The sequence below is a fragment of the Chanos chanos genome, chromosome 1 (assembly GCF_902362185.1).
Source record: "Chanos chanos chromosome 1, fChaCha1.1, whole genome shotgun sequence".
NCBI lineage: Eukaryota > Metazoa > Chordata > Actinopteri > Gonorynchiformes > Chanidae > Chanos > Chanos chanos.
Window position 1 is genome coordinate 54381294 of NC_044495.1, and position 12222 is coordinate 54393515.

The 12222-nt window shown below is 41.8% G+C and overlaps 1 protein-coding gene across 1 annotated transcript in view; it reads left to right on the forward strand.

Moving 5' to 3' along the window:
• LOC115804930 (somatomedin-B and thrombospondin type-1 domain-containing protein) overlaps positions 1-8515 on the forward strand; it is a 13117-nt gene extending 4602 nt beyond the window's left edge. The window contains exons 2-5 of the mRNA XM_030765422.1: positions 4511-4693; positions 5290-5380; positions 7977-8135; positions 8410-8515. Coding sequence (XP_030621282.1) covers positions 4511-4693; positions 5290-5380; positions 7977-8135; positions 8410-8515 — 539 coding nt within the window. The remainder of the gene's footprint in view (positions 1-4510; positions 4694-5289; positions 5381-7976; positions 8136-8409) is intronic.
• Positions 8516-12222: the final 3707 nt, after the last annotated feature.

Here is a 12222-nt window from a genome sequence, read left to right on the forward strand (position 1 = left end):
TTTTAGGACTCCGTCAAATAAGTAGTTAAGCGATTTAAACTTGCCGCACCCTACCAGTCCTCTCCTGCATGCTATCCGGCCGTGTCCTGTGAACAGTCACCAGTCTCTGTGGAAAAGTGTGTTCACTGAGGTGGAAGGATGTAGTTTGTGTCCAAACGCTGTAACTCACCAATTCCCCGCATCAGTGTTGGCATCGCCAAACGGGGAGAAGGACACATGTAGTGAAAATAACAGAAAAAAAAAACCCAGAAAAAAAACCTCCTATGTTCTGCCAGCCAAGTTTTTTTTAACATAAGTTTAAGAAAAAAAAAATGTTTCCCCTCCTGAGAATTTTGTAGGTTTTAAATTAACGGGAAAAATGACGTTATTAACTATTGTTCTTTGAAAGCGTCCCAGTTTGCCAGACAATCACTTCAGACCTGAGAATAAATGTTGTGGAACCTTAGTTGGAAATACAAGCTACTGTTTCAAAAATATCACGTCGCTCTCCATTGATATATTAAGGCATTATTTAACTTCCATCTGCTTATTCGTATCTCTTGTCCGTGTTCTCATAAGAACGTAAAATACATTTTGCGAAAACTTGTCTGAGATCTATGAATCTTAGCACTCAACGGCTCTTTCCACTATCAGATGTCGTTGGTTTGGCGTTTCGTTTATTGAGATGCGTATTTTAATAATTATAATAGGAATTCATTCTCTGGCACCACAGGGGAGGTTGTCGTTTTTGAGGGTTTTGGACTGGGCGCGTTTACGTGACCTATGCATCACTGAGTTAGGTTTAGGATCATCGTTAGAGTCGTTTCTGTTCCCTGCCACTGTTGTGTGAAATAATTCAAGAGAATAGGGTTTTTCCTGCCGAGTGACAACTTCCTGAAGGTACAGGAACATGAAGCCATTTTTTCTGTCAGTATAACTCATCCTAATGAACAGGCTCTGTGTAGTCTGGATACTGTCTGAACTTTAAAGCACTAAGATTTAAATCTTAGATTTAAATTTAAATCTTAGATAGTCTAGTCTAACAGACAGATGATGCTTCATGGACAACATCTTAAAGTTCAAGCACTCTTTGACCTCTACGGCTGGGCTAAGCCAGGATAGTCGATGTCTTAGGGTTTTAGTTTGGTTCTTGATTAGTTTAGTTTTTATTAGGCACCTGATTTCAATGGGGCACTTTTTATTTTCCGGTTAAATGAAAATGAAGAGAAACAATGCGTTTGTCAAAATTGAATTTGTTACCACGGGGTTAAGCCCGGCTGACCCTGGTATAAATCACTCTGTGGTGGTGTTTCTACAGCTGTTGTGCTGATGAGCAGACGTTCTGTTTTTCCTCTCACCTCTCCTTTTTGGGTCTGTTCCTTTTCACTTTTACTGGGAGCATGAGACATTTTCTGAGAAAAGTCACTTGCTGCTCCCCCCCCCCCCCAACTCTCTCTCTCCCTCTTTCTCTCTCTCTCTCTCCTCGACAGGTCAAGCATTAATTAAGTCCTAGGTAGAGTTACTCCAGCTGTTATAGCATCTGTGTGCATGTGTGTGTGTGCGTGCGTGTGTGCATGTTTACACGTGCTTGTACATATTTATCCCAACTCTCATAGACACACTTCCTCTCATAAAAGCCCTAGCAACTGCCCTCTCCTCTCCTCTCCTCTCCTCTCCTCTCCTCTCCTCTCCTCTCCTCTCCTCTCCTCTCCTCTCCTCTCCTCTCCTTTCTGTAACTTAGATGACCAAATCTACTGTCTATTTACATAATCGTTACGTAAGTTATTACGTTATAATGTCTGTATATTTTTTTTTACCCACAGTGTTTCTGCACTGTTTGTTTATTTCTTTTTTTTAAGAAATTGTAAATAAATTGTGAGTATTTGTAATAATCAGTCATATGTTGTGGAATATATATATAGAGAGCTCTGTTCCTCTTGTCCAGATCAGGGAGTGTGACTGTATTAGGAGGGAAGTATGTGTCCCTGCTGTGGTCCTGCTGTGACAGTCTTAACCTCCCATTTGTGTTTGTGTGTGGGACACTGATGAATTGGTTACCATGGAGATAACTGAGCCCAGGTCATTCTCACACACAACGGTGCCCATCATCTCAACTCTTAACTTTTCCCTGTCATATATTCCTAATGTGAAAGTGTGTGTGAGTGTGTGTGTGTATGTGTGTGTGTGTGTGTGCGTGTGTGTGTGTGTTTAATATATGGGTGGTGAGTGGATGTCTGAAACCATTAGAACGAAATGCCCTTTGACCCCTATGCCTGTCTTTACTGTAGGGGTTAAAGATCAACAACTTCAACTGAGTGTGAGAGACAGAAAGAGAGAGAGAGAGAGAGAGAGAGAGAGAGAGAGGGAGAGAGAGAGAGAGAGATAGAGCGAGAGAGAGATCCCCTGAGTGTGTGTGTGTGTTGAGAGGTATATGGGAAAAGGGGTAAGGGGCAGATCTGCAGAACTAATATGGTGGAATGTGGAGAATTCAGCAGCGGCTTTGTGTTTGGGTGTGTGTGTGTGTGTGTGTGTGTGTGTGTGTCTGTGTGTGTGTGTGTGTGTGTGTGAGTGTGTGTGTGCTCATGCATTCTGTTGAGATGTCACTATGGTGTGGATGAAAAGAAACATGGGAATGAAGCGACTACATAGTGACTGCAGAGAGAGAGACAGACAGACAAACAGAGAGACAGACAGACAGACAGACAGAGAGGCAAGGAATGGGAATTGCTGTAGTTTATTTGGTCAATTTCATATTAACTCATTCAACAGAAATATTTATGCATTGACTCTATATGTGTGTGAGAGAGAGAGAGTTTGTGGTTTTCACATTATTGTGTTCTTTAACAGTAGCATCCAAGCACTCATAAAATTTTGTAACGAGTGTGATATCGATTCCAGCTGCAATAAATGTTTAATCATATTTTCTTTATGGAAAATACACACACAAATAAACAATAAAAAGTGTTTTCTGTCCAAAGCGGCACAATGCCTGCAGTAAAGAATTTATTACAGAAACCACTGGGTAAACAGAACAACTGAAGACAAGCACACCAGTTCATATTATGAAAGTTAATCCCAAATTTAACCAAGCCCAGTTTCATGCCCCAAAACGAAAATATTTGAAACCAGAATATATGCAGACTACGTCTTGCCAATTACTCAGTCATTACTCGGTGTTCCTGTACTTGGTTTGTTGATATCTTTGTGTGTTTATATATGTGTGTGTGTGTGTGTGTTTTTGTGGTATGAATGTTTGCATGAGTGATACAGACACGTGCTGGACACATGTATATGTGTGTATCTGTGCATAAATGTGTGAATATGTGTGAATATGTGTGTCTGTGTGCCAGATTGTTCAGATCAAAATCACCTGCTCTAAGGAACAACCAGAAACCAGCCTTGCACAGTAAAGACCCCAACGTGGGAAGAATCTGTGCGCGTGCGTGTGTGTGTATGTGTGTGTGTGTGATTGATGGGCTGAGGGAACAGTCTAAAATCATCACTTAGAAGTTTTTGCCATCCATCTAAAGCACTGAAATCCATGTTCAATCTGATACTGACTGATCAAGTGATCTTTTCTTACTCTTGTACTTTTCCATTCTTTTCGTTCTCCTGACCCTTTCTTTCTTCTCCTGAGACCCCCCCCCCCCCCCCCACACACACACACACACATGCAACAAAAGCTTTTTGCAACACTTTACCACACACACACATCCTCTGTGTCTCAGATCAGCAGATGAGAAGCCAGCTGTGTTATTATAATCCACACTGAGCTCTGATGCTCTTCTACCTCAGCTTTGTGTGTGTGCGTGTGTGAGTGTGTGTGTGTTCTGTCTGGTATATATACAGCATGACGTTGTGTGTGTGTGTGTGTGTGTGCATGTGTTCTGTCTGGTACATATACTATGTGATGGTGTGTGTGTGTGTGTGTGTGTCTGTGCGTGCGCATGTGTTCTGTCTGGTATATATACTATGTGATGGTGTGTGTGTGTGTGTGTGTATGTGCGCGCATGTGTTCTGTCTGGTATATATACTATATGATGGTGTGTCTGTGCGTGCGCGCATGTGTTCTGTCTGGTATATATACTATGTGATGGTGTCTGTGTGTGTGTGCATGTGCTCTGTCTGGTATATATACTATGTGATGGTGTGTTTGTGTGTGTGTGTGTGATGGTAAGGATGTGTAGCATTGAGGTGACATCATTACACAGCTGCAGACAGAGTGGAATGAGGTGCCTTTCATGTTTGTGTGTATACATGTGAGTGTGTGTAATGTAGTCAGTATACCATCTACACAGACCCTGGATGAGGTTTATCAGTTTGAATAAACTCTTAGGACACAGAGAGTTTTTCATTACCCACAAGGCAACTAAGTGAATAATGTTTTTAAATACGCCAACAAGCACAAGCTAGATCAATTACTCTCTCTCTCTGTCTCTCTCTCTCTCTCTCTCTCTCTCTCTCTCTCTCTTTTTCTGTCTCTCTCTCACTCTCTGTCTCTCTCTCTCTCTCTTCCTGTCTCCCCTGGCAGCAATAGACTGTGTAGTGGGAGAGTGGGGTCCATGGTCATCATGTTCGTCTGTGTGTGGAGTGGGTACCACAGAACGAAGCCGCCTGGTAGCCAGACCGCCCCGTAACGGGGGCACACCCTGTCCGGACCTCAAACAGCGCCGAGGCTGCCTGGCACACACTGACCTCTGCAGCGCCGCTAAAGGTAACACACACACACGCACACGCGCACACACACACACACTTCCTCCACGTACGTGCAGGCATGCGTGTGGTGTAGGGCAGTGAATATATTGCGTTCCCTGGAGTATAATGGAAAGAGATTAAAAAAAAGAGAGAGAAATGTGTGTTTGTGTTTCACTCATAAAAACCGGAGCCAACCGCTTTAAAAGACCAATTCCCACATCAGTGCTATCATATTAATCTCTCTCTGCCTTCAGAGGGAATTGTAGACGCCTAGCTGATTTTCCTGTCTCACTGAGCGAGGCTTTGTGTGTGAGTGGGTGTGTGTGTGTGTGTGTTTTGAGTCACTTGTTCTTGGCTACGTCTCTCTCCACACAGCTGCGTGTATGGGGCCATGACTGTAAGATTTCAGTTTTAAGGGCTTTGGAAAACCAGATATAGACATCTAGTTTATTTAATTAAGTCTGATTTTTTTCTGTTTGAGGAGAACTTCTTACGTGTTTCACATATCGAGCGCGCATATTTCTCACGTGTAATTAAGGACACGTTCTTCTGTTCTGAATGCACTCGTTTGATTGTTCTTGACTGTCTCTTTCTGTTTGTTTCTCCCTTCTTCAGAGGTGGCTAAAATCCTTCCAGATTCGTTCAAGCGTAACTTTAAGGACCCGTGGAGAAGGCCACACATGCTCATGAGGGAGGAGAAGAAAAGGTAAGACCATAGTCCATAGACTTTACTCAATTTAATACAACTAAACTCCTATTCACTTTTCAGAATCCTCAAGCTTCATCTTTGATGTTTTTTTCTTTGTAAACGAATCACAAATGCAAACGTATCGGGCGATCCGTGAAAATGAGCAAACTCTTTGAATTTGCTGTCAAATGCTAGAGAGGTCATTTAAAATGTTCTGTAATCTGGGGCTCCCCGTAGAATCACTGCGGTTAATGTTCCGAGAAGGCCAGCGTTTTGGCCGCAGATGTTGTGAGGATCAGAAATTCTCGTGGTGACGTCCGGTCTCGCGCCCGTGGATGGTGTTTGGACTGTTTTGACTTGAGAGACACTCTGAAATGAAACAGAATGACCCAACTCTAGATTAGTCCTTATCGTCATGACGTCCTGGAATAAAACGCTGTTGCAGAGTGCATCTCCAGGGCCTTCGTGGTCTCCATGACAACCAGACTGTTGGGAGGGAGTGCATGTTCATTTCCTGTAGGTCACTCTTCAGAACAGATAAAAGTGAGAACTTGATATCTGTGTTTTGACAGCAAGTGTGAAGTCTAAGCATGCTTCTACGGATTTACATGACCCATACAAGTCTTATCCAATTATTCACACATCTGTTTTGCGTGTGTGTGTGCGTGTGTGTGTGTGTGTGTGTGCGTGTGTGTGTGTGTGTGTGTGTGGAGGAGGGGGGCTGCATTAGGTGATGAGAGCAAAACATTCGGGATATGAATATTTTGAAAGTTATAAATCTGCCAAGGATAAAACTAGTGTTTATGTGTTGCTGTTTCATTTCAGTATGATTAAGTTGTGTTTAATGTACATGTGTGGTGTAGGGAAGGACAGATTAACTGTGCTAAGGCATAAGGATTTGATTCGAGAAAACAAAGAATTAGCCACAATTCTGAGCTAGACTTTATTTATGACTGTAGTCTGTGATCCACTCTAAAGTTTAACCCACTAGTAAAAACATCAGAGACTCTTATCACTGTTATGTCAGTGAATCCCTTCAGATTTGCCTCACTAATGGGATATCTTTGTCTTAGATGGCGTAGGTCTCATTGTAGTTGCGCTTTTAGCCTTTTACAATGTGATGTGATATCTGTTTGTGTGCGTGTGTGTGTGTGTGTGTTCAGAATGAAAAGAATGAATGAATCTAATGTGTAAGCAGATTTTACTTAATGAGATTAAACAGCCCTCTAGGGGCATTCCCAAAATGTACACACATAAACACACACACACACACACACACACACACACACACACACACATCTTAATCACAAGTGTAAAGTTTCTGAATAAGTTCCAGGTTGGTGCGTGTGTGTGAGAGAGAAGGAGTGTATATAAATATTGTAGGGGGAGAGTTAAAGTTTGCGACAGAATAACACATTAGTTAATTAAATTTAAAATCAAAGATCTCCCCACGCCCTCCTTTCCAAGTTGTTCTCAAACCACTGGAACACATTGTATGCTAGAGACTTGTAGTGAGAACACACACACACACACACACACACACACATACACATCCAGTATCTGGTCCTTCTGGTGGTTTTTCTGGTGTTTGTGATTATAGAGAGATCCTTTATCGAGCAGAGATAGCTGTTTTGGAAGCAGCTGAAAGCATCAGGCTCACTTTGTAGTTTCGGAGGAGAGAAGGAGGAGCTTGGGAAGAGGGTGTGGGGGATTAGTCTTACTGCCACGCAGGCCTTGATAAGTGTCTTGTGTTTTCCACGTTTAATCTGATTTGGCAGTCGTGATTACTCTTGCTTTCAGTTTTATTTTTAAACCTATGAGGCTGAACCACACAGCGTGTTCCTGTCTGTGTGTACACTAGAGTGGATATTAGTACAACAAAGTGTACCACTAAAGGTTTGATTAGTCTGTGCGAGATGGGTACATTTAACCATGAAATAAGTCCAGTCAGTCTCCCAGACAGTTTCTAGAAATACTGTCACAAATAAGACAAACTGTGACTTATTTATTTGTTTTTTTTTAATACACTGCCTGGCCAAAAAAAAAAAAGTCGTCGTTTGGATTCGGAGCCTCTGGAGGCAGTGTTATGTTCTAGGGTTGCTTCCGTTGGTCATGTCTAGGCTCAGCAATGTTCTACGGCAATAAAATGAAGTCAGCTGAGTACCTGAATGTACTGAATGACCAGGTTGTCCCATCAATGGATTTTTTTTCTTCCCTGATGCTGCTGCTTTAGGCATATTCCAGAATAAATCAGGCTCAAATAGTGAGAGAGTGGTTCAGGGAGCATGAGGAATCGTTTTCACACATGATTTGGCCACCACAGAGTTCTGACCTCAACCCCAAAGTCTTTGGGAGGTGACTTTAGAGAAGACTTTACAGGGCGGTTCGATTCTCCCATCGTCAACAAGATCTTGGCCAAAAATTAACGCAACTCCCGGTTGGAAATAAATGTCGTGACATTGTATAAGGTTGTCAAAACAACGCCACGGCGAACGCGCACCGTAATCAAAGCTATAGGTGGTCCGATGAAATATTAGAGCGTGTGACTTTTTTTATTTCTTCCGGCCAGGCAATGTCTGTCATAACGATTGTCTTTCTCTTTGTACTGGGGCAGTTACTGTGTGTACATGAGGCTGAAGCAGGTGAGTCCGGTGTGTAAGATGAGGCTGTGGAGTGCCCAGCTGGTCCATGAACGATCTGTGTGTGTGGAGTGTCAGAGCGACGCCATGACAACGGATAACCGCTGTCTTGGAGATGGCCTTCAGAGTATCAAGTGAGCGTATGCACGTACATACACACACACACACACACACACACACACACACAATACTCCAACATGTTGAATATAAGTCACTCACCTCTTCTTTTACTCCCATTCATCGTACAAACATACATGTGACATCTCCTTCTTGTACAAATATACTGTACATATATCTCGTAAAATATACACATTTCTGCTAAACATGCTGTCATTATTGTATACTTTTTGAAGTGAGTTGATATAAACTCTCAATCTCTGATCCCATGCCCTTTACTTACCCTTCTAGAACCTTCTGGACAGCCGCATCAGCACCCGGTTGCTATGGCTCCTGGGTGAGGGAGTCGTCCAATGAAAACTGCCACTGTCCTCGGTACTCTTTGTTGTTTGTCTGAACCAACTTCCCCTGAAAAGTTACTCTTAGGGACATAATAGCTCCCAAGTGTTCAGCTAAATTCACTGGACCCCTGTCATCCGCCCCGGAATGTTCCATTATGGAAGCTGCGGTGGGGGTATCACATTTTTTTTATTTTCCGTCTCTTTGAACTCTATCATTTCAGCTCTTATACTCTTACATGAGCACGCCGACCACAAACGTGTAAACAAATTTAAATTTTTAGAGAACACAGCCCTCGCTGCTCTCATTCTCTCTGACCACAACAGAAACCATTAGCCCCCATTTACCTCTGTAAATCTGCAATCTACCTCCACCAATGCATTCAAACACCTATTATTTTAATTATAAAATCGTAACACTTTATACATTTCCTAAAGGTTGTATGCTGGAAATGTCTCTTTGTATACATTTGTAAGAGTTTACTTTCAGTTACGGAATATTGCATGTATGTATGTATGTGTGTATACCTGTAGTAGTGTAGTATGAATGCAAGTTGGTCAGCGTGATTGTATATGTGTGTGGTATTTACCCGTGTTTGTATGTGTGTCTGTTCCATGTGAAAGTGAATGTGGAATCCAGGGCTGTGTTCTACGTCACGTGAGGATGGGCCCTAGCTTTACATTTTAAACATTGATCTTATTTTTGGTGACATTTTTGATCATCCACCCACAAACACACCAAAGACGTTCTTGAATATAGATGTTAATGTTTTCTGTATGGATTATAGACATTTAAATGCCATATAAAGACACAGTATGACTATAGATCTAATGCATCAACAGTATTATTATGATTAAAAAAAAAAAAAAAAAGGTTAGTGAGTTTATCATAAAATCTGTCGCTATTTCCTCTCTGCATTCACTCTTACCAATGACCAAGTGACAAACACAACTGTACATCCCCATTCCAGTGTAAGCCAGGCAGCAGTCATTTTGTGTATCACAACACACACACACACACACACACATACACACACACACACTAGATTTGTCCACGTCCTGTAACTGACCTGTCCAAACCCTTTTTTTAAATTTATTTATTATCAGTGTTGGCACACAACAATACACTTTATGGAACTCTGTGCTTTATATCATAATTACCATTGTTATTATTACATGATTGTAACCACTTTTCTCTCTCTCTCTTTTTTTTGGCTTGTATTGTTTGATTTTGTCATCCTTTGTAATGTGTTTCCATATGTTTCCATATGTTTGTAGTCCTCTCTCTTGCATCATCAATTAAACACGCCCAAGATTTTATTTTCGATCGTTCTTCTCCCCCCTTTTCGATTCCAACATTTATGTCACGTAAAGCCTCTTGCTATGAACTTGACTTTTCTCTGAGCTTCAAGTTAAATTGCTTTCAAAGCATTTCTTTTGTCACTTAAACCGCTAATCTGTCATGACATACTGTAAACTATCTTCGCCGTCTCTTCCTCTCCTTGCTGGATCTCTGCCGGCATGAGTCACGGCTATTCTGCTAATGGTGTTTACTTCTCTCCAGTCATCTGTGTGTAAAAAAAAAAAAAAAAAAAAAACCCACTCAGGCAGTTTTCTGTCCTACACGCAGGAGACTGTGTTTGCCAACTGTACCAGATATTTACCGTGCCTTAAACACTTATTAGAGTTCAAAGAGATACAACCTTGTGTGTACCTACAAACACACACACACACACACACACACGCATCTCTCAACATGTATTTTGTGGCATTCTTAACATTCTAAACTGTGCTCCCAGACTCACACTTACTGGTAGAATGCTGTCGAAATTCAAGACATTAAGTCTTTTAAGATTCACGGGCAAATGATTCTAACTTAACTCAGTAGCCAATGAGTAAAAATGATAAAACGATTAAAGAAAAAAAAAAAGAGGCAGCTTTTGGACGCTGAGTAGCAGAACATGAACTAAACCTTGCTCTAACACCACACTAATACTGAGAGTCTATATATGTATCATGTGACTCCATGCCACTATTCCCATTCCACTCTTTGTTTGTCTTAATCAGAACATTTCTTTTTTGTTTAAGCTTTGGCACATTTGACTGAATCAGTCAAGTTCAATGAGGTTTGCAAGCACTGAAAAAACCCCCAAAAAACCCAGACACCCCCCCCCCCCCCCCCAAACAAAACAACTCCCTGTGAAGATAGATACATGTAAGAACTGATAAAGAAATTCTGAGTCAATACCACTGTGACAAAGCATTACTGTTATACAATTCTTACTTTTTTTTTTATACATTCCATTTTCTCTCATCACCACCTCTCTCTCTGTCTCTCTCTCTCTATTATAAAATTGTTAAAACCGCACGTTGCATAAGACATTAAAAAATATGAGAAGAAGACAATGTGGGTGTAACCTAAACACTTAAGCAACTAAAATCTGTTAATGCAATACCTTCTACAGTTACAGTTCAGCCATGTAATGCCTCTATATACATGTATTAAGTGAACTTTATTGATGACATGCAAATACCTCAACATCCACTAACCATACCTTAAACACAACTCCCTACATTCCCTACACACACCTCCATTAACCTTTTCCACCCTCCCCTGCCATAACACACACACACACACACACACACACAGGCATTCTGTCTCTCTCCAACAGTGTGTGGTCAGCATAATGCTTTATCCTGTCCCAGTCAGAGAATGTGGGTAGATCTCTGTGAGTTCTCCATGCCTCTGAGTTAAGCTGGTATAGGGCGGAGTTATGGGGGGGCCCCCATTTGTAATCACTCACTCATCCACTTTACAGTAGTACCCTGACAGGACCTCTCCACTGCCTCAGACCACTGACTGCCAGAGCAGGGACCACGAGTCAACAGGGACTCAGTCCGTTATATGAGAGAGATAAAGAGGAATCTTGTCTTTGGTGGACTGCCTGATGGGCCCTGACAGCAGTGGATTCTGGGATTACAGGCACTGAAAAGGAGGGCATTCTGTTGGCTCAGTCACACCATGCCGGGCACCATTCGCACAAACCAACGATAGCTGAACCCCACCCAAAAGCAAAAAAAAAAAAGTTCATCCTTGTTGAGAAAGAAAGGAGAGGCAGAACTACACATTTACTTCTCCCTGGAGTCCTTGGTGGAAATATTTTGTGCTCAGCCCTGTCTGTAAAATGATGATGGCATTGCTCCTAACAGAGCAGAGAACTGACGAGTTAGCGCAGTGCACACTGAAGCAGCTGGGTTAGGGCAGCTGACGGTTTTCAGAAGGGGTTCTGAGGGGGCACGGGACTGACCCGAACTTTGAGTTCCTCGCATAACCAACATGCCCCCCATGTGGACAAAATGCTGATGCAGACAGCATCTCAGATGTAGGTCTGTGAAACTGTTTGTATTTGTGAAGCAAGACTTTCTCCCCGCAAGTCTGATGTTTTAAATTAAAACTAGTATTTCTATGACGTGGTCGTGTTATTTTAATGGTATTAAATTCAGATTAACTGGGTACAGGCCCTCAGAACAAGTATACAGAACTTAAAACTATTATGTGACATCATGTTTTCACATTAGGATACCACATTTTTTACGTGGTAGAGAAAAAAAAAAAAACATTGGCTAAATTTCAGTGGACCCAGGATATTAATAATCCGGACGTCACCTCGCATTTACCCGTTACAGAAACATGCTGCAAAATGCCTGAACATTTCTTTATCTTGAGGGCCGTTTTCACCTTGCAAACCAGCTGTTCCCGCGCCAC